This window comes from Coregonus clupeaformis, unplaced genomic scaffold, assembly GCF_020615455.1.
Source record: "Coregonus clupeaformis isolate EN_2021a unplaced genomic scaffold, ASM2061545v1 scaf3117, whole genome shotgun sequence".
NCBI classification, from domain to species: domain Eukaryota; kingdom Metazoa; phylum Chordata; class Actinopteri; order Salmoniformes; family Salmonidae; genus Coregonus; species Coregonus clupeaformis.
In genome coordinates this window covers 32501-55419 of record NW_025536571.1, presented here as the reverse complement: position 1 = coordinate 55419, position 22919 = coordinate 32501, and the positions used below count along the sequence as shown (strand labels likewise).

At 46.3% G+C, this 22919-nt stretch overlaps 1 protein-coding gene across 2 annotated transcripts; it reads left to right on the top strand.

The window, feature by feature from the left end:
• Positions 1 to 1568: 1568 nt before the first annotated feature.
• On the top strand, positions 1569 to 22909 carry LOC121572111 (active breakpoint cluster region-related protein). Of its 2 annotated transcripts, none has more exons than XM_041884029.2 (22): positions 1569 to 1760; positions 1855 to 1964; positions 2071 to 2175; positions 8185 to 8439; positions 8533 to 8640; positions 9509 to 9563; positions 9663 to 9715; positions 9865 to 10002; positions 10191 to 10312; positions 10535 to 10691; positions 10843 to 10974; positions 11451 to 11526; positions 12262 to 12357; positions 16188 to 16259; positions 16419 to 16516; positions 17562 to 17672; positions 18024 to 18190; positions 19641 to 19780; positions 20048 to 20182; positions 20274 to 20379; positions 21760 to 21901; positions 22696 to 22909. In XM_041884029.2, exons 1-22 carry the CDS (start codon positions 1709 to 1711, stop codon positions 22786 to 22788), a joined length of 2523 nt encoding a protein of 840 aa, XP_041739963.2. In that variant the 5' UTR covers positions 1569 to 1708; the 3' UTR covers positions 22789 to 22909. The 2 variants fall into 2 exon arrangements, with proteins under 2 accessions (XP_041739963.2, XP_041739962.2); XM_041884028.2 differs by having other exon boundaries at positions 1570 to 1760; positions 16185 to 16259.
• The last annotated feature ends 10 nt before the right edge of the window (positions 22910 to 22919 follow it).

The window sequence follows — 22919 nt, the reverse complement described above, 5'->3', positions numbered from 1 at the left end:
TAACGTTACACATGGGGTTAAGGTGAAAGGACTGGTGAGTGTAAGAAACTGGTCATCCATCCATAGAAAGCAGAAAAGAAGATGATGATAGCCACTCAAGGGCAGAGAGAGAGAGAGAGAGAGAGAGAGAGAGAGAGAGAGAGAGAGAGAGAGAGAGAGAGAGAGAGACCCCAGGATGAGTAGCTGCTGCATTAGGAACAGCTAATGGGGACCCTAATAAAATAAGAGAGTGTGAGGGAGAGAGAGAGAGAGAGAGAGAGAGAGAGAGAGAGAGAGAGAGAGAGAGAGACAAAGACAGAGAGAGAATAGAAGTCAATGGTTGCGTGGTTGGTCCATACCTGAGTGTAGCGATAGCATCCCCTCCAGGCTACCTAGGGAAAGTGCATTGTGTGCGGACTGCGGGTGAGAATTGCTGAGCAGGTCCGTTGAGGCGAAGGAGCCGCGGATTCCCAAACTCCAATGGTGCGACTCTATTTGATCAAAGAGAACCGAGAGAGATCGAAGGAATCATCAAATGAATAATCTTGGTAACCGGTTAGCTATCAGTCATCTTCCTATCAATAGGCTAGTTTACAAGTAAGCCTATCAAGGCCTGGATGCCAAGGTATGCACTTGATGGAGATTAAATATTATCACAGATTATCAGAATATTATTGGACCTATAAAATACAAATTCGTACCAATGAGATGATAGTGATTTATGGTCTGGAAAGCGCGTCTCTTGAGCACCTGTCGAGCCTTTTCGCTGGCCTGTCTCAACTCCCGATAGATGGCGGGGCATTTTGATTGATCCTATATTCTATTCCCTTTATCTCTCAGAAGATACTCGAAGGATAGAGAAGAAAGGGAAACCGGATCTACAAATCTATAAAATAGACTTCTGAATGTATATGTTATCACAAGACCGGGAACTTAACTTCACGATGCTATGTGATTTCATAATGTAACTTCGACGCAAATGTGAGCTCACCGAATAATTAAATCATAAAACAAGGCATGACGTTGCCTAGATCAACTTTATCAGTTAAATAAAACGTACAAAACGTTTGACCACTAGATGGACCTGTTTTATAAGTAAATAACCACTTTACCGTCCCTATAATAAGTGATTGGTTCACAGTGACATTCATCTAATATATCTAAACCATAGGCTATCATTGTGTATAAAAAATATATACTACAACAGCATGTCAGTAGTTTTACCATAATTTTACAATTGCAGCGAGTTACTGCTGAAATTATTATTTTGCTTGTCATCAGTATCACAGGTGTTTCTGGGTCACAGTTTCGCTGCTGCATGTGTACGTGACGTCCATTTCCTGCCTGTGCTGTCCAAGGTGCTGCATTCCAGATTATGGTTAACCAACACGGTGATGCGAGACGTCAAACTGAGCTGTGCTCACTGCTCTCATCCTGTGTAAAGGTTAAGTAATTTATTTGAGAATAGGCTACAGAACCCAAGGTATTTTTTTTTTTTACTAGGCAAATTAGGCTATTGGATATTGGACCAGACAATTCAATGTTGGACAATACTGCTTTACAAATGTGTCACTCCTGTCCTGATACAGGCATATCATTTTTTTTGCCACTGAAACAGGAAGTTTAACGGCTGCTGCACGCGCATGTTCTCTTTATTTCGGCTCTCTAGAGACACACTCAGTCGCCTCACCCAGACACTCACTGATATTGTTACAGATATATCAGCGCTATGGAGGTATTCAAGGACGCAGTTGATTACCTTGAGACACAGCATATCCCAGGCAAGTACATTACTGTGTGTCTTGCCAAAAGTATGTGTTTGTATGCATGTTTTCTTTCTGTGTAAATTATGTGTGTGTTTCTACTGTATCTCAGTGGAGGCTGTTGGTGGGACAGGTCCTGATCCACTGGAGGAAGATGTGTTCCCAGAGGAGGAGGTGTTCTCCCCCCTCCAGACAGACAGCATGGACCTGCCCGACACCCCTGTGAGTTATTGCACAATGGTGCCTTCCTCTCCTATCAATCAAACCTGCACACACACACACACACACACACACACACACTTACAGCAGTGTTATCTCTGTCTTTAAGGTCCTGCGTACCCTTGAAGATATGCTGGATAGAAGGCTCATGGTCCTGAGAACGATCCTGGACAGTGAGAAGATCTACCTCAATGAGCTGGAGACACTGTTAATGGTAACACACACACACACACTGCTCAGGGTCTTTTGTGTGTTTATTCATTTATAAGTGTCCTTAAGCATGCGGTTATGTATTGTGCCATACAGCATCATTTGCAATAACAATTACAACACACGTTTTTACCCGCTCTGGTGTCGGGTGGCATGCTGCTTCCTCCTGTAGCCACGACACTTCTGTAATTCTTTGTTGAGAGAATGGCTTCCCTCTTTTGTTCAGGGCTTGATTTCATTATGAAAACCATGCTCCCTTCCCTCTCTAACTGTTGTCTCCACCTCGCAGACCTGAAAGGGATAAGGTGTAATATACAGTGCATTCAGAAACTATTCAGACCCCTTGACTTTTTTTAAAAAACATTACAGCCTTATTCTACACACAATTGCCCATAGTGACCAAGCAAAAACAGATTTGTATAAATTTGTGCACATTTATTAAAAACAAAAAACAGAAATATTACATTTACATAAGTATTCAGACACTTTACTCGGTACTTTGTTGACACACCTTTGGCAGCGATTACAGCCTTGAATCTTCTTGGGTATGACACTACGAGCTTGGCACACCTGTTTTTGGGGAGTTTCTCCCATTCTTCTCTGCAGATCCTCTCAAGCCCTGTCAGGTTGGATGGGGAGCGTGGCTGCACAGCTTTTTCAGGTCTCTCCAGAGATGTTCGACCGGGTTCAAGTCCGGGCTCTGGCTGGGCCACTCAAGGACATTCAGAGACTTGTCTCTGAACTCAACTCCTGCGTTGTCTTGGCTGTGTGCTTAGGGTCGTTGTCCTGTTGGAAGGTGAACCTTCACCCCAGTCTGAGGTCCTGAGCGCTCTGGAGACGGTTTTCATCAAGGATCTCTCTGTACTTTGCTCCGTTCATCTTTCCTTCGATCCTGACTAGTTTCCCAGTCCCTGCCGCTGAAAAACATCCCCACAGCATGATGCTGCCACTACCATGCTTCACCGTAGGGATGGTGCCAGGTTTCCTCCAGACATGATGCTTGGCATTCAGCCCAAAGAGTTCAATCTTGGTTTCATCAGATGAGAGAATCTTATTTCTAATGGTCTGAGAGTCCTTTAAGGGCCTTTTAGTAAACTCCAAGCGGACTGTCATGCCTTTTACCCGAGGAGTGGCTTCCGTCTGGCCACTCTACCATAAAGGCCTGATTGGTGGAGTGCTGCAGAGATGGTTGTCCTTCTGGAAGGTTCTCCCATCTCTACAGAGGAATTCTTGAGTTCTGTCAGTGACCATCAGGTTCTTGGTCACCTCTCTGGCCAAGGCCCTTCTCCCCCGATTGCTCAGTTTGTCCGGGCGGCCAGCTCTAGGAAGAGTCTTGGTGGTTCTAAACTTCTTCCATTTAAGAATGATGGAGGCCACTGTGTTCTTGGGGACCTTCAATGCTGCAGACATTTTTTGGTACCCTTCCCCAGATCTGTGCCTCGACACAATCCTGTCTCGGAGCTCTACGGACAATTCCTTCGACTTCATGGCTTGGTTGTTGCTCTGAAATGCACTGTCAACTGTGGGACCTTATATAGACAGGTGTGTGCCTTTCCAAATCATGTCCAATCAATTGAATATACCGCAGGTGGACTCCAATCAAGTTGTGGAAACATCTCAAAGATGATCAATGGAAACAGGATGCACCTGAGCTCAATTTCAAGTCTCATAGCAAAGTGTCTGAATAGTTAAATGTTTTATAGACTAGCAACAATGTCTAAAACACTGTTTTCACTTTGTTATTATGGGGTATTGTGTGTAGATTGATGAGGATTTGTATTTATTTAATACATTTGAGAATTAGGCTGTAACGTAACAAAATGTGGAGAAAGTCAAGGTGTCTGAATACTTTCCGAATGCACTGAATATGGTAGCCTATGGTGTAATATGGCTCCACCTAAGCTTCTGGAAAGGATTGTTTTCTCCATATTGCTTACACATTGCTTACACCTGGTGAACTAGGGCTGAGGGAAGTGGGTGAGGTTTTGTATTGGAATTCGACCAGAGTCCATTACAAGTAGGCATCATTATGAGTGAGTGTGATAGGAAGTGGTTTTGCAATAACGAGTGACCAAGTCCTTTTTTATTTCTTAATTTCTCTACTCCTTTATCTCTATCTCATTATAAGATACATGCTTCTGCTTTTGTGTCAACAAGCAACACAAATAGAGAAATAACCCCCATTTGGCTTGGTATCGTAAGGCTGGTCAGACCATAGTACACCCATGTTGGAAAGTCTGGGCTGTTTCTTCAGAAGCTTGTGCTTAGTGTGACTAATCAAATCAAATCAAATCTTATTTGCCACAAGCGCCGAATACAATAGGTGTAGACCTTACTGTCAAGTCCGTTACAGGAAGAGACGGACCAAGGCACAGCGTGATAAGCGTACATTTTATTTCGTACACAACACACGAACAAAACAACAAAACGATAAGTGAAGTCCTGAGGTTACAAAACACAAACCTTTACGGAACAAGATCCCACAAACTAACTGGTGCCAACAGGCTGCCTAAGTATTGTCCCCAATTAGAGACAACGAGCTACAGCTGTCTCTGATTGGGAACCACCCTGGCCAACATAGATCAACACGATCTAGAACAGAAACATAGAAAACTAAACATAGAAAATCCACACCCTGGCTCAACATTTAAGAGTCCCCAGAGCCAGGGCGTGACAGTACCCCCCACCCAAAGGCGCGGACTGCGACCGCGCCACACAAACACAAGAGGGTAGGGGCCGGGTGGGCATTCCGCCTCGGAGGCGGATCCGGCTCCGGGCGTGACCACCACCTTTTCTCCACCTCCCCGTTGCGCCCCTGGTCTAGTCCCGCTGACTGGAGCTGGACCCGACGACGGTGGACCAAACCTTACCGGCTCCGGACCGGAGCCGCTGGCCGGAGCTGGACTGGACACCGGTGGAGCGGATTGCTCTGGCTCCGGAGTGGATCCGCTGACTGGAGTTGGACCGGACCCTGGTGGAGCGGATTGCTCTGACTCCGGAGTGGAGCAGCTAACCGGTGCCGGACCAGGCACCAGTGGAACAGGCATGGGCCGTGCCGGACTGGACACACGCGCCACTGGCTTGGTGCGGGGGCAGGAACGGGCCGGACCGGGCTGACGACGCGCACCACTGGATTGGTGCGGGGAGCAGGAACGGGCCGGACCGGTTGACGACACGCACCACTGGCTTGCGCGGGAGCAGGAACAGGCCGGACCGGGGCTGGCGCGCACCACTGGGTGCGGGAGCAGGAACAGGCCGGACCGGGTGGCGACGCGCACTACTGGCTTGGTGCGGGAGCAGGAACAGGCCAGACCGGGCTGGCGACGCGCACCACTGGCTTGGTGCGAGGGGCAGGAACAGGCCAGGCCGGGCTGGCGACGTGCACCACTGGCTTGGTGCGAGGGACAGGAACAGGCCGGACCGGTTGGCGACGCGCACCACTGGCTTGGTGCGAGGGACAGGAACAGGCCGGGCTGGACTGGGGAACACGCACCACTGGCTTGGTGCGGGGAGCAGGAACAGGCCGGGCTGGACTGGGAACACGCACCACTGGCTTGGTGCGGGGAGAAGGAACAGGCCGGGCTGGACTGGGAACACGCACCACTGGCTTGGTGCGGGGAGCCGGAACGGGCCGGGCCGGACTTTGGAGGCGGACTGGAGGTCTGGAGCGGAGAGCTGACACAACCCGTCCTGGCTGAATGCCTATCTCCACACAATATGTGTGAGGCATCAGCACAGGACGTACAGGGCTGTGCACTCGTACTGGCGCTACAGCACGTGGCACTGGCGCAGGACATACGGGACCGAGGAGGCGTACTGGAGACCACGAGCGTTGAGCCGGCACACCCCGTCCTGGCTGCATGCCCATCTTAGCACGACACGTGCGTGGTGCTAGCACCGGACGTACAGGACTGTGCCGGAACACTCACGGCACAGTACGTGGCTCCGCATAACACGGAGCCTGCCCAGTATCACGCTTCCTAGCCTGAGTACGGGGAGTTGGCTCTACTCTAACTCTAGGCTCCGCCAACCACCCTTTTAGCCCCCCCAAATTTGTTTATTGGGGCTGTCTATCGGGCTTCCTCCTCGGCCGGTACCCTCTGCGTTGCCGCTGCTCCTCTCTGTAGCGCGCCTCCACAGTCTCCTCCCAAGGACGGCGATCCATTCCGGCCTGAATCTCTTCCCCAGTCCAGGATCCCTTCCCGTCCAGGATCTCCTCCCAAGTCCAGGCTGTCTGTTCCTGGACACGCTGCTTGGTCTTCTTGTGGTGGGATCTTCTGTCAAGTCCATTACAGGAAGAGACGGACCAAGGCGCAGCGTGATAAGCGTACATTTTATTTCGTACACAACACACGAACAAAACAACAAAACGATACGTGAAGTCCTGAGGTTACACAACACAAACTTTTACGGAACAAGATCCCACAAACTAACTGGTGCCAACAGGCTGCCTAAGTATGGTCCCCAATCAGAGACAACGAGCTACAGCTGTCTCTGATTGGGAACCACCCTGGCCAACATAGATCAACACGATCTAGAACAAAAACATAGAAAACTAAACATAGAAAATCCACACCCTGGCTCAACATTTAAGAGTCCCCAGAGCCAGGGCGTAACAATTACAGTGAAATGCTTACTTACAAGCCCTTAACCAACAACACAGTTTTTTAAAGAAATTTTTTAAATAAAGTGTTAATTAAGAAAAATAGTTAGCTGTTCAGGAGTCTTATGGCTTGGGGGTAGAAGCTGTTGAGAAGCCTTTTGGACCTAGACTTGGCGCTCCGGTACCGCTTGCTGTGCGATAGCAGAGAGAACAGTCTATGACAAGGGTGGCTTGAGTCTTTGACAATTTTTAGGGCCTTCCTCTGACACCACCTGGTATAGAGGTCCTGGATGTCAGGAAGCTTGAACCCAGTGATGTACTGGGCCGTACGCACTACCCTCTGTAGTGCCTTGCGGTCGGAGGCAGAGCAGTTGCCATACCAGGCGGTGATACAACCAGTCAGGATGCTCTCGATGGTGCAGCTGTATAACTTTTTGAGGATCTGAGGACCCATGCCAAATCTTTTCAGTCTCCTGAGGGGGAATAAGTTTTGTCGTGCCCTCTTCACGACTGTCTTGGTGTGTTTGGACCATGATAGTTTGTTGCTGATGTGGACACCAAGGAACTTGAAGCTCTCAACCTGTTCCACTACAGCCCCGTCGATGAGAATGGGGGCGTGCTCAGTCCTCTTTTTTGTCCTGTAGTCCACAATCATCTCCTTTGTCTTGATCACGTTGAGGGAGAGGTTGTTATCCTGGCACCACACGGCCAGGTTTCTGACCTCCTCCCTATAGGCTGTCTCATCATTGTCGGTGATCAGTCCTACCACTGTTGTGTCGTCGGCAAACTTAATGATGGTGTTGGAGTCGTGCCTGGCCATGCAGTCATGGGTGAACAGGGAGTAGAGGAGGGGACTGAGCACGCACCCCTGAGGGGCCCCCGTGTTGAGGATCAGTGTGGCAGACGTGTTGTTACCTACCCTTACCACCTTTGGGCGGCCCGTCAGGAAGTCCAGGATCCAGTTGCAGAGGGAGGTGTTTAGTCCCAGGATCCTTAGCTTAGTGATGAGCTTTGAGGGCACTATGGTGTTGAACGCTGAGCTGTAGTCAATGAATAGCATTCTCATGTAGGTGTTCCTTTTGTCCAGGTGGGAAAAGGCAGTGTGGAGTGCAATAGAGATTGCATCATCAGTGGATCTGTATGACAGTGTGTAAAGCTTAGTGTGTGAGAGAGAATTTTTAGTGTGTGTGCTGTGAGAGTGAGTGTCAAAAAGGCTTTTGAGAGATACATGTGTACTGTGTGTCTATATTTACTAATGTGTGAATGTTTATAGCATGCTTGATTAAACCTCTGTAATAATCACTCTCTTCTCACCTCCCGCTTTCTCAAAAAAAATTCTCACACCCACTCTCTGTGTCTCTCTGTCTCTCCCCCCCCCCCATCCCCTCCCTCACCTCCTTCCTCTCCCAGCCTATGAAGGCTCTGAAGGCCACAGCAGGGACGTCTCAGCCGGTTCTATCCGGCCAGCAGGTCCAGATTGTGTTCTACCAGGTGCCTGAGCTCAGAGACCTGCACAGAGACTTCTACAGTGGCCTGAGGGACCGCCTGGTGCCGCTGGGGCCACAAACACACCCAGAGACAGACCCGGGGCCGGGGCCGGGGCCGGGGAAAGAGCAGGGCCAAATGGGCTTCCACCTAACTGTTGGAGACCTCTTCCTCAAGATTGTGAGTTACTCCTCCTGCTCCATCCATCCATCCTTTTATTGATCCACTATCAGCTACAGGTGTCTTATTTCGCACCTATTCTCACACACACAGGTGAGCCAGCTAGGTGTGTATCGTGGTTTCATAGATAACTATGAGAGTGCTGTGAAGATCGTGAGGAGCTGTACTCAGACTGACCAGCGCTTCAGAATACTGGCTGAGGTAAGCTTCAAAATACTGGCTGAGGTAAGCTTCAGAATACTGGCCGATGTAAGCTTCAGAATACTGGCCGATGTAAGCTTCAGAGTACTGGCCGATGTAAGCTTCAGAATTCTGGGCGATGTAAGCTTCAGAATACTGGGCGATGTAAGCTTTAGAATACTGGACGATGTAAGCTTCAGAATACTGGGCGATGTAAACTTCAGAATACTGGCCGATGTAAGCTTCAGAGTACTGGCCGATGTAAGCTTCAGGGTACTGGCTGATGTAAGCTTCAGAATACTGGGCGATGTAAGCTTCAGAATACTGGCCGATGTAAGCTTCAGAGTACTGGGCGATGTAAGCTTCAGAATACTGGCCGATGTAAGCTTCAGAATACTGGCCGAGGTAAGCTTCAGAATACTGGCTGATGTAAGCTTCAGAATACTGGCCGAGGTAAGCTTCAGAATACTGGCCGAGGTAAGCTTCAGTATACTGGCTGATGTAAGCTTCAGAATACTGGCCGAGGTAAGCTTCAGAATACTGGCCGAGGTAAGCTTCAGTATACTGGCTGATGTAAGCAGAGTACTGGCCGAGGTAAGCTTCAGAATACTGGCCGATGTAAGCTTCAGAATACTGGCCGATGTATGCTTCAGAATACTGGCCGAGGTAAGCTTCAGAATACTGGGCGATGTAAGCTTCAGAATACTAGCTGAGGTAAGAGAGACAGACATTACTGATTTGGAAATGTGTGCATTGCAACATCTTTCTCTCTCTCTCTGTCTCTATGCACTTGTTATTAAGAACAAAACACATGAATTATTAGCAAATTCATAGTTGAAGTTTTGCAATATTTCAACTTTCTCACACTCTCGCTCTCTCCTGTTTTCAGAGTATGATGTCTTGTAATGGATCAGAAAAATCTAAGACTAAATACACCTTTGAGGGTAAGATGAAGGTTTTACGTGTTGTTAAAGAGTCACTGTATGTCCCTCCACCCTCCACTGTATGAATCACATGTTGGATGTCTGTCTATCTCCCTCCAGCTCTCCTGTACAAGCCTCTGGACAGAGTCACCAAGACAACCCTAGTGCTGCATGTAAGAGTGTCCCCCCATCCGTCCATCCATTCATTTATCTGTACACCTAACCACCGACACTCATCTATACACTTACCACTCTCTCTCCTGTCTTCCTCTCCTTCCCACTTTCTCTTTTCTCCATCCTCCCTCTCTCATCTCCTGTATAGGACCTGCTGAAGCACACTCCCCAGATGCATAGTGACCACCACGTGCTGCAGGAGGCTCTGAGACTGTCCCGGAGCTTCCTGTCTGGGGTCAACGAGGGGTCACAGTGCAAACAAGAGGTCACCCTCAGCAGGGGCATGGTGAGAGGGACAGAGACGACGCACACACACACAGACATACATCCACGCACTTGCACACACACCTACGATGCACATTGCACACACCCTTATGATGCACACACACGGACACATGCACCCAACAACCACGACACACCCTCAAACAGTCTCACACACCATATCGTAACCATCGCTGTATGTGTGTGTTGCAGCGGCGTCAGCTGATGCGTGACGGCTTCGTGGTGGATGTGTGTGAGGGGGGGCGTAACCTTTGCCATCTCTTCCTATACACTGACCTGCTGCTGTGCACCAAACTCAAGGGCGGGGCCCAAGGGTGAGTTGAAGTTTATGAAGAGACTTTCTTTCTTCTGTAGCTCAGCTGGTAGAGCACGGCGCTTGTAACGCCAAGGTAGTGGGAACGATCCCCGGGACCACCCATACCCAAAAAAAAAATGTATGCACGCATGACTGTAAGTCGCTTTGGATAAAAGCGTCTGCTAAATGGCATATTATTATTTATTATTATAAATCACACATTGTGTGTCCTCTCTCCCAGTAAGCAGGCCCAGTACAGGTTCTGTTGGTACCTGCCTCTAGCTGGACTGAAACTCCACTGGGGACCAGAGATGGAGCGCACCACAGACACATACCAGCGCATACACTCCATGAGAGCTAAGATGTACCTGCTCAGACATGAACTTCGACAGACCATGGTGAGTCTTTATGTGTGTGTGTGTGTGTGTGTGTGTGTGTGTGTGTGTGTGTGTGTGTGTGTGTGTGTGTGTGTGTGGTATTATCCAATAGAACCATTACTCTGTAAAGTAATCAGATTTCAAATATGAACTTTGTGTGTGTGTCCTACAGAAGCCTGTCCCACAGAAGTCCTTGGCAGCTCGTACTATAGAGCGAGGCAGGAAGAAGATGGAGCAGCTTGAACTGATGTTTCTCACACACTCTCCCTTCCTCCCCCTGGAACTACACAGCCCCAGCGCCAAGGTACACACGCACGCACACACGCGCACACTCACACTCACACACACACACACACACACACACACACATACACACACACCATATGTTTTACACACACGTTTGTTTTACTATCCTTGTGGGGACCAAACAATTGATTCCCATTCAAAATAGTATTTTCTCTAACCCCTAACCCTAAACCTAACCCTAGCCTTAACCCTAACCTTAACATTAACCCCAAACCCTTAACCCTAACCCTAACCATAAACTTAACCCCTAACCCTAATTCTAACCCTAACCCTAAACCTAACCCCTAAGCCTAAAATAGCCTTTTTCCTTGTGGGGGACCAGCGAAATGTCCCCACTTGTCGGAATGTTCCTTCTTTTACTATCCTTGTGGGGACTCCTGGTCCCCACAAGGATAGTAAAACCAAAAAGACACACATACACACACACCTAAACCCTCATACACATACATCCCCTCTGTGTGCGTTCTGTTTCAGAGCCACACTCTGGTGATGTCATCTCTGTATGAACTGGAGGAGTGGAGAGAGGCCATCCACAGACTCACCGGAGATAGTGAGTGAGAGGGGAGTGTGTGTGAGTGTAGGTGTGTGAGTAAGTGAATGAGTGAGTGAGTGAGTGAGTGAGTGAGTGAGTGAGTGAGTGAGTGAGTGAATGAGTAAGAGTGAGTGAGTGAGTGAGTGAGTGAGTGAGTGAGGGAGTGAGTGAGTGAGTAAGTGAGTGTGTGAGTGAGTGAGTGTGTAAGTGTGTGTGAGTGAGTGTGTGTGTTTGTGAGTGAGTGAGTGAGTGAGTGAGTGAGTGAGTGAGTGAGTGAGTGAGTGAGTGAGTGAGTGAGTGAGTGAGTGAGTGTGAGTGAGTGAGTGTGTAAGTGTGTGTGAGTGAGTGTGTTTGTGAGTGATTGAGTGAGTGAGTGAGTGAGTGAGTGAGTGAGTGAGTGAGTGAGTGAGTGAGTGAGTGAGTGAGTGAGTGAGTGAGTGAGTGAATGAGTGAGATTGTGTGTGAGTGAATTAGTTAATGAGTGAGTGAGGAAGTGAGTGAGTGAGGAGTGTATGAGTGAGTGTGTGAGTGAGTAAATGGGTGTATGAGTGAGTGAGTGAGTGAGTGAGTGAGTGAGTGAGTGAGTGAGTGAGTGAGTGTGTGAGTGAATGAGTGTGTAATGTATGTAAGTGAGTTAATGAGTGAATTAGTTAATGAGACAGTACATCAATGGTTGTAGTTTGTTGCACAGTACGTCATTCAAGTGGTCTATGATGTGTGTGTGTGTGTGTGTGTGTGTGTGTTATTTCTCAGACATAGAAACGGTTCCTCCAGATCTGCTCACCCTGACCAGCTCCTGTGTCAAACTGAGAATGACCCAACAGCCTCCCGTACACAGCATACTGCCTGGTGAGACATCGTTTCACACACACCTTTCTCACGCTCACTTCCGTTCACTTTGTCTCTTTATCTACCATACTCTACATTTCACCCTCTCTCTCTCGCTCTCTCTCTCTCTCTCATGAAGTGCAATTGGTTCAATGACACATTCAATTAGTTTTAGCCAAATTTGTATAGGTATTTCAATTTGAATTTGTTTTTTAATGGCGTAGAATGCCCTGCGTGCTTTCTCTCTCAGTTCATTCACTGCCTCATTTAGGTGTCCAGTTGAGCTTACTTTTAAACCTAAGTAATTGTAGTGTGTGCAGTACTCTATATATTTTGTACCAATTGAGAACTTTGCTCTAATTCCTGAGATTTGGATCTTCTCTGGAAAATCATTATTTTTGTATTTTGGGGGTTTACTGCCAGGGCCCAGGTCTGGCAGTACTGCTCTAGCAGGTCCAGGCTCTGCTGTAGGCCATGTGCTGTGGGTGACAGCAGGCACAGGTCATCTGCGAAGGGCTGGCCTTTAACCTCTGAATTGTGGAGACTAACACCAGGGGCTGAGGATTTTTCTAGAATAGTGGCCAATTCGTTGATGTAAATATTGAAGAGTGCAGGGCTCAGATTGCAACCCTGGCGAAGGTCCCACCCGTGGTTAAATAATTATGTTATTTTGATGCTGCACATAAATCAAATTGATTTAATTACGTCATATGTTTTACCCCCTACACCACTTTCAATAACTTTGTAGAACAGTCCTGTATGCCAAATAGAATCAAATGCTTTTTGGAAGTCGATAAAGCAAGCGTACGTTTTGGTATGGTTTTGGTGGACATGTTTATCTATCAGGGTGTGTAGGGTGTAAATATGATCGGTCGTGCGATGTTTTGGTATAAATCAAATTTGGCTTTTACTCTAGACATTGTGCTTATTAAGGAAGTTTAGAACTCTTACATTTATAATACTACAGAAAATCTTCCGCAGGTTATTGTTCACAAAATGCCTCTGTAATTGTTAGGGTCAAATTTGTCTCCGTTCTTAAATATTGGGGTTATGAGTCCTTGATTCCAGATGTCAGGGAAATAACCTACACTCAGGATCAAATTAAAGTTTTAATATAGCCAATTGAAATTTTGCACTAGTGAATTGGGCATCTGATTTAGGATGCCATCAGGTCTGCATGCTTTTTTAAATTTGAGGGCCTGAAGTTTCTTATAGAGCTCCTGGTCAGTAATTGGGGAGTCCAATGGATTTTGATTGTCCTTTCTAGCTTTTTCTAATCCATTCAACTTCTCATGAATTTGGCATTGTTCTGCATTTGCATCAATTTGAATGGTGTTGTACTGTTTTAAAATGGGTTTTCCATATCTCACCATTTTGTATCATTAATTCCTCTAGTTTCATTTTATTTTTTTAGGTTTTTCCAATTTTGCCAGAAGTTGTTTGTGATATGGACTCCTCAATTAGTGTCAGCTGCTTGCTTTTGTACTGTGCTTTTTTGGTTCTGAGTGTACGTTTATAGAGTTTTAAAGTATCACAATCATGAAGGCATAATTCACCATTATTTGGGTCTCTGTGCTTTTGGTTTGATAGTGTTCTAATTTTTTTTCTTATAATTTTACAATCTGCATCAAACCAGTTGTCATCTGTGGTCTTTTTTGGTTAGTTTTTTATCGATTTCAGTTGTGTTTCTTTTGCCATTTGCCTGAATATATTGTTGATTTTTTTTACTGCTAGATTGATGCCTTCTTTACTGTGAGTGGATGTGGTATCCAGAAAGTTATCTAAGAGTGTTTGGATTTACTGGTTACTTGTTGCTTTCTGGTATTCTTCTGTGCTGTTTTGGGCGCATCTGTATGAATTCTGGTATTCTTCTGATTTTGTACAGATTACTGGGCTGTGAATGTGTGGTTGTTTCCATGTCTGTTCTTTTGAGGAACAAGGTAATTTGGCTGTGATCAGACAGAGGTGTTAGTGGCTTGACGGTGAATGAGCTGAGAGAGAAAGGTCAATGTCTGTAATCATGTAGTCTACTGTGCTGTGGCCAAGAGGTGAGCAATAGGTGAATCTCCCCAAAGAGTCCACCCAAAACCAACCATTGACAAAGTACAGACCCAGGCTTCGACAGAGCTACAACAGATCCCTTCCCTTTTTGTTGATGGTGCTGTCACTGTTGTTTCTATGGGGGAGATTAAGACAGTTATAAACAGTAAGGCCTGTAAAAAAGCTGTCCCCTTGTGTGCTCGTTAGATCAGGTAGTGTTCCTGTGCGCACATTTGTGTCCCCAGAGATGAGTACATTGCCATTGGCCTGGAAATGGCACGTCTCTTCGTCAAGGGTGGGGAATATCTCCTCTGAGTAACATGGGGATTCTGAGGGGGGGACATATATTGCGCAAAGGAACACATCCAGTTTTAACCAAATGTGATATTTACACATTTTGAGGGGATCAATTCGATTTTGTAGTTCGGATTTGTACCAAATGATCAATCCTCCAGAGTCTCTGCCTTTATTGACAGAGCTGTGTTTCTGTGACGGCACAATTACCTCTCTGTAGCCTGAGGGAGAGTGAGTGACAGTGTCTGCCTTGCACCATGTCTCCTGCAGAATGATGACGTCAACATCTTGAATATTTATTTTTAAACTCCAGTGCTAAACTCTTCAGTCTGTTCTCTATGCTGCAGCACCCTTTTGATGACAGACAACTCCTTTGCCATCTCTTCCTTTACTTGCACTAGCTCTCTCCTCATGGTGGCCTTTACCTCCTCAAGCTCTGTGGTGAGGCTCTCTCTCAGCTCCTGGACAGAGTTCTTCAGCTGGGTCCTGCACTGGTTGATCTGGTCCTGTAGAAGCTATGTGTCTGGGCTGGAGATGGTGTAGCTGGGGGGGCTGCTCCTTTAGCTCAGTAACCCATACCTCTAACAGAGCCAGCCTGTCTCTCAGCAGGCTGATGGTGGTGTGATCATGGCTCTGGTGGTCATAGGCAGGCAGGGGGGAGGACAGACCTGTGGATCTGGGCCTGGGCTCCTGCTGTTGGAGTGCCTGAGGTGAGGGGAGAGGTCGGGGTGCTGTCCTTGTCCTTTTTGGTTTCTGCTATTGTCCCCAAGGTGGGGAAGTCCTGCACTAAAGAGCTGAGTGCAGCGTCACTGCCCTGGACCATGACAGTGCCATTCTGGTACACGTTTACTGTCAGAAAGCTGTTTTCCTGGTCCTTTTTGCTGTCCTCAAAAATGTGTATTTTGCCTTCTGTTGCAGATGCCTTTCTTTGTTGTATAGCTGAAATGCCTGGTTACAGCTGTATGCCAGGCAGTAGTGTGGTCTGTGTGAAATAACAGGTTTGTAACAGTCCTGTTGTGTGAGCAGTCGGCAAACAACGTTTCCGGGTTCTCCCTCTGAATTCTGTGTTTAAAATTGATTCTTCCTGCTGGAAATTTAAAAAAAGGGGGGAAAGTCTCTCAGTCTAGCTGCTGCTGCTAGTTCTGCTAGCACTGCCTCAGTGGCCATGTTGCTATGGTTACCACCAATAAACAGTTGGAGCTAACTAGTGAACTAGCTGGCAAATTTGAATTTAGCTAGCTAGCACGATTAAGATTGCACTTTTAACTCACACTCTGTCAATGTTTTCCTCCTGTGTTGATCTTCAGTTGTACAATTTGATTACCTATATCTTGTTTGCTTATTTAATTTTGTTAATCTCACTCTTAACAACCAGAAAGTTATAACAAGTCAGGAGCTTCTGCATGACTGCCTCGCTCTCGCTCTCGCTCTCTCTCTTTCTCTTTCTCTTTCTCTTTCTCTTTCTCTTTCTCTTTCTCTTTCTCTTTCTCTCTTTCTCTCTCTCTCTCTCTCAGAAGGTGAGGAGGAATCTCTATGTGGGACTCTCAGTGTAGCCGTTCACTCTGCCTGTGGAATACAACAGCCAGCCAGTGAGCATCTGCACACCATCTACCATATATCTAACACTATCCATATGCATACCACAATGTCTATATCTTACCCAGATATAGTACATACATACAGTATACTCTACCCTCAGACTCCACTGTAGCTCTTAAACAGAGTCTCACTACTCCCTCCTACTGTAGGTATGTATGTGTGTGTGGAGGTGGATGGCTTTGAGTTCTATGAGAGGCAGGCCCAGACCCATTCCTCTGTCAGCAGCCCCAGCCCTCAATGGGACCAGGTAAGATGCTGTACGCAGGCTAGCTGAATACCCGAGACCCGGTCCAGAATTCAAAATAATGTCACGGGTCTAGGTCGGATCTGATGTGGGAGGCTGCTACTTTATATTGTAAATGGAGTTGTTGTTGTTTGTAACTTTGTATGACGAGAAAGTGCATATCTCGATTAGCCTAGCTAGCTTAACTAGCTTCTCCCGGTTTGGATGATAAATAACCTAGCTATGGCAGCAATTAGTCTACTATAGCGTGAGTCGGCCTGGTTGGTTGCTGTCTCTCTCCCTCCCTCCCTCCTCCCTGCTAACTGTGTCACTTGCTACACATAACACGGCCCCTCACCTCTCTCTACCTCCTCTCCGACGTGCTTTATCAGCTCCGGGAAATAAAGTAGCTTAAAAATGGACCTTTCTGCTGCTTCCATCACTCGGATCGAACCGGGTCTGGATCCAACCAGGTCTATACGAAACAGGTCTAGCTGTCCTCAAGTCTGTTCAGAACGGATCTCTATATTTAAAAAGAAATATTTATGCATATATCGAGTCCGGGTGGGAAAGCCCCAGGGCCAACTTTTTGGACCCGTGAAGGCCTCTAACCCAGGCTAGCTCTACTGGCAGCCATTTTGAAAGTGGGAATCATTATCCTACCTAAATTGTTGTTACAGATGTAGGATCTTAATTTAGGTCAGTTTGCTACAGCAGGAATATAATCCAGCAGCAACAGGACATGTGAATTAGTATCTGGATTATAATTAATGGACATATTTGTAGGGGTTGATACAGTTTTCATAAGGGAAAATCAAGTCTAAAATGTCGAAATGGAAATTACAAACTTCAGAAGCCTTTTTAAACCTCAAATAAACAACACGTTTTTAAATGTCCTGCATTGCATCAAAGTTCTCTCGCAACAGGTTGATCAAATTAAGATCCTACATCTGTATACCATCATGATGCTTTTCAGTGATATTTTGTCTTTTAAACTACCATTTGAACTTAGTCGTGTTACCCGTATGTCATCAATACTCCTCTTTGACAGGCTTGTGCTTGTCCTCAGGAGTTCTCATTCCAGGTGGATGGGGCTCAGAACCTCAGGGTGCTGGTTGTGTTAGAGCCAGAGGTAGGAGAGAGCTGTGAGGACCGAGTCCTTGGCAAGACCTCCATACAGGTGTGTGTCTGCATCTGTGCCTAGATGTGTGTATCAGTGTCTGTTCTCCCATGTTTAGAAGGTGTGTGTGTATGTACATACATGTGTGTTTTTATCTGTTTAAAGGTGTATACTGCGTGTCACAGGCGGCTGGTGGCACCTTAATTGGGAAGGACGGGCTCATAGTAATGGCTGGAATGGAATGGTATCGAACACATTAAACACATGGTTTCCTTGTGTTTGATACCATTCCATTCATTTCATTCCAGTCATTATTATGAGCCGTCCTCCCCTCATCAGCCTCCTGTGCTGTGTGGGTGTGTGTGTGTGTGCGTGCGCCTGTGTTCACCTGTTCATGTGTATGTTTTCTAGCTGGACCCAGCCCTCCTACAGAAGCGATGGAAGAGACAGACCGTATCTCTAGGCCAGGTGGTTGTGACTCTGTCTCTAAAGTACTGCCCTCACCCTCTAGACCCGCCCAGTCTGGCCCCCGCCCAGCAACAGCCCATCTTCTGCATGCCCATTGGAGCTGTGGCACAGTGAGTCCTGTCAATCATTACAAATAGTCCAATGAGCTTTAAGGACCTGAGATTTTGGCACACTGAGTGCATCTTAATGCTCTAAAGTGGTGGCAGGTAGCCTAGCGGTTAAGACCGTTAGGCCAGTAACCGAAAGGTGGCTGGTTCAAATCCCTGAGCCGATTAAGTAAAAAATGTCCTTGAGCAAGGCACTTAATTCTAATTGCTCCTGTAAATCGCTAAAATGTATCAAACTCATTTTGTCTTCGATGAGGTCTGGGGGGGGGCCACACTTAAAATGTGTTATATTTCCCCCTGTGGGCCTCCCGAGTGGTGCAGCGGTCTAAGGCACTGCATCGCAGTGCTTGAGGCGTCACTACAGACCTGGGTTCGATCCCAGGCTGTGTCACAGCCGGCCGCGACCGGGAGACCCATGAGGCGGCGCACGATTGGCCCAGCGTTGTCCGGGTTAGGGGAGGGTTTGGCCGGCCGGGATGTCCTTGTCCTATCACGCTCTAGCAACTCCTTGTGGTGGGCCGGGCGCATGCACGCTGACCTTGGTCGTCAGTTGTACGGCGTTTCCTCCGACACATTGGTGCGACTGGCTTCTGGGTTAAGCGGGCAGTGCGGCTTGGCAGGGTCCGGAGGAGGACGTATGCCTCTCCTGAGTCCTAATGGGAGTTGCAGCGATGGGACAAGACTGTAACTACCAATTGGCTATCACTAAAAAGTCAAATATATATATATATATATATATCTTTCCCCCCGTCAAAATTTGCTAAAGATAGTCCTCTATCCGTAGTTTTTTGATTACTCCCTGACTGTCTAACTTTAATTTGGGTGATTATTAGCGAGCTAGACACAGTCAAGAAACTGTATGAATGTAGGTCCATTATAATTTCTACACAGTTTCGATTTGCCTTTAGCCATTTTCAAATATATTGAATTCGTTCCTCTTTTTGTATATGTAGTTTTTTAGCAAAACACCCGCGGGCCAGATTGGACCCCCTGAAATGACTTCCTCTCCTTTTCTCATCTCTTAACTAATTTGATAAGATAATAATAATAATAATAATAATAATAATAATAATAATAATAATAATAATAATAATAAAGATAATGATCAATGACAATGTGGGGTCTACTTTAGTCTCCCTCTCTTGTCTGGTTAGGAAGTAAAATGAAACTACTCTGACAGACCGTAACTTCTTGTAATATAAGAATAGCAGATCTGTGGCAAGACAAGAATGGCATGAAGAGGGAAATGACACACTCTCTGCATCTCCATTTTTAGATAACTTGAAAGTAGTCATTGCCCTGTGTGTGCTTTGCATGTTTCATGTCTCTAGAATAAATTCAAATCATTCGAAACGCCATATGAACATCCAAGACAAGTTTTCTAGGATGCCGATAACATACAATGTGTGTATGTACAAACACAACCCGGAGTGTGTGTTTTGTGTGTATCCAGACAGGAGGGAGTCCTGGTGCCACATGTGGTGCGTTGCTGTGTAGAGGAGGTGGAGAGGAGAGGAATGGAGGAGGTGGGCATCTACAGGCTATCAGCAGCTACCAGTGACATCATCAACCTCAAGACTGCCTTCAACACCAGTGAGTCTGTGTGTGTTTGGTGGGACTGGAGGTGTGTAGTTCAAGTATGTTGTGGTGTAATGTCCACTTATACTCAGCATCTTACTCCCTCTATCTCACCCTTTTGCTCCCTTTCTTTCCTCTCTATCACTCTCTTCCTTATCTCCCCCTCCCTTATATCTCTCCCTCCTTTCCTCTCTCTCTCTCACTCTCTTTCTTCCTCTCTCCATCTCTCTCTTCCTCTCTCCATCTCTCTCCTTTCCTCTCTCTCTCTCTATCCCCCTCTAGATCTGCGTGAGGCAGTGTCCAGGTTGAGGTGTGTAGATGTGAATGCTGTCTCAGGTATACTGAAGCTCTACTTCAGGGAGCTACCAGAACCCCTTATACCTACAGAGCTGTTTCAGAGCTTCACCAAGGCATTGGGTAGGTCACAAATGCACACACACACACACACACGCACACGCACACACACACACAATTCTCCACCCATACCTGTGTTGTTTCTCTCTGTTAGACATCCCAGACCTGAGCGCCAGGAGTGTGTCCATGTTGTCTCTGCTCCAGTCCTGTCCCGCCGTCAACCAAAACACCTTCCTGTTCCTCCTCCACCACCTCAAACGGTCTCTCTCACCTCTTCTCAATATTTGTTATACACTAAGTATGTTACTAAATAGAATGTTATTTATATGGGGGATACAACCTTCCCAGCGCCGCAGATTTTGCTGCGAAGAGACTTCATTAGATCATTTGTTTTGGTGCTGTCCATATGTAGCTTGTTTTTGGTCACAGGACCAGGAATGGCTGAAGAATTGTAAAATGTACCTGGAGCTAACCCTGCAGATAGCACTACTGGGTGATCTGAAAAGTCATAGTCAATCGATCAATAATATAATAATACTATCACGTTTCAGGAGAAGACCCAGATGCAGACAGTGTCGAAGTAACAAAAGTTTATTACAAAAACAGGGGGCAGGCAAACGACAGGTCAAGGGCAGGCAGAGGTCAATAATCCAGATCAGAGTCCAAAAGGTACAGAACGGCAGGCAGTCTCAGGGTCAGAGCAGGCAGAATGGTCAAAACCGGAGAAGACAGGAGCAAGGGGAAACCCACTGGTAGGCTTGACGAAACAAAACAAACTGGCAACAGACAAACAGAGAACACAGGTATAGATACACTGGGGATAATGGGGAAGATGGGCGACACCTGGAGGGGGGTGGAGACAAGCACAAAGACAGGTGAAACAGATCAGGGTGTGACAAATATTTTTAGCAAAAATGTTTATTTTCAATTTACAATCTGTAGAAACAATGAGAATAGAAAGGTTCAGAACTTTTGTGAAACATCACAGCACAGTTGGAAAATATATGGCAAATAGAAATCCAATATGGACGGTGTTAAGAGATAGATGGGAGGTGTTGAATGGAGCTGAAGGTTGGGACTAATAACAACTAATAACAACAAGATAACTAATGTAAAACATACTGTGTCCGTAAAACGTATATAGGTTATAGGTTAAGAACTTTTGTGAAAGAGCACAGTTTGAAAGATATGGCAAATAGAAATCAAACCGGATGGACATCAGAAATAGATGGGAGAGGCTGAGGGTAGAGGAAGGACAGGAGTAATAAATAGAACTATTGTAAAATAGACTGTGTCCATAAAATGTATATAATATGTATAAGCTGGAAGTAGAGGCCTAAGCGTTGTTGTTCACTAGTTTACTCCAATTATGGGAGGGGTGGTAGGGCTAGAAAGTAATTAAAAATAATAAAAAATACAAGTATGTTACTAAAAACATGTTACTATTAACATATTACACGTTACTATTTACATTCGGTCATTTAGTAGACACTTTCATCACAATATTAACAAACATCATATCCATGTAATGCTCACCTCCCATTGCATACCGTTGTGGTTTTCATGTGTATTTTTGCCAATGACATCATACTCTCATACGTATCTTTGCCAATGACATCATACTCTCACCTGTTCTCCAGAGTGTCAGACAGACAGGATGTGAACAAGATGCCTCTGATGAACCTGGCCACTGTGTTTGGTCCCAGTCTACTGCGCCCCCCTGTGGCTGTTCTGGGGCAGAGCAGCCCGCCAGTGGACATCTCTCAGGAGGTGGTGGTGCAGGTTGGTCATAGCATCTCAACTGGGCCTCTGTGGAGAAATAATAATGATTACCTTTATAATAAAACATAGTGAAGATACAGCCTTTGTTCTTGTACACTGAAAAAACACTTGCTGTTTCCATGACATAGACTGACCAGGTGAATCAGGTGAAAGCTACGATCCCTTATTGATGTCACTTGTTAAATCCACTTCAACCAGTGTAGATGAAGGGGAGGAGACAGGTTAAAGAATGATTCTCAAGCCTTGAGACAATTGAGACATGGATTGTGTATGTGTGCCATTCAGAGGGTGAATGGGCAAGACAAAACATTTAAGTGCCTTTGAACATGGTATGGTAGTAGGTGCCAGACACACTGGTTTGTGTCAAGAACTGCAACTCTGCTGGGTTTTTCACACTCAACAGTTTCCTGTGTGTATCAAGAATGGTCCACCACCCAAAGGACATCCAGCCAACTTGACATAACTGTGGGAAGCATTGGAGTCAACATTGGCCAGCATCCCTGTGGAACGCTTTCGACACCTTGTAGAGTCCATGCCCGACGAATTGAGGCTGTTCTGAGGGCAAAAAGGGGTGCAACTCAATATTAGGAAGGTGTCCTTAACGTTTTGTACACTCAGTGTACTTTGACAATACATCCTTATTTCTATGGCTTTAACTAACCGAGTAATGTCAAATCAGTGATTACCTGATATTAAGGAAAGGAGGATGCATATACCATTTTTTAAAGAGGACATTAGTTGATTTCAAACACAGTCGTAGAGATTTCTGTTTCTCTGTCCCTCTATGTGTACAGGTCCAGGTTGTGTATTCCTACTTGCAGTGTGACAACCTGCCAGCAGCCCAGACCTGCATACCACATGACACAGAGACCACTGAGGAAGATTAGACCAACAACAAATGAACCAACTCCTGGAAACATCACGGTTGGCCAACAGAGACTCGGGGGAGATAGAGAGAGGACTTGTAAACTACAGACACTGTAAAGATTAAACATATTTATTTTTAAAGCTGTGGGTT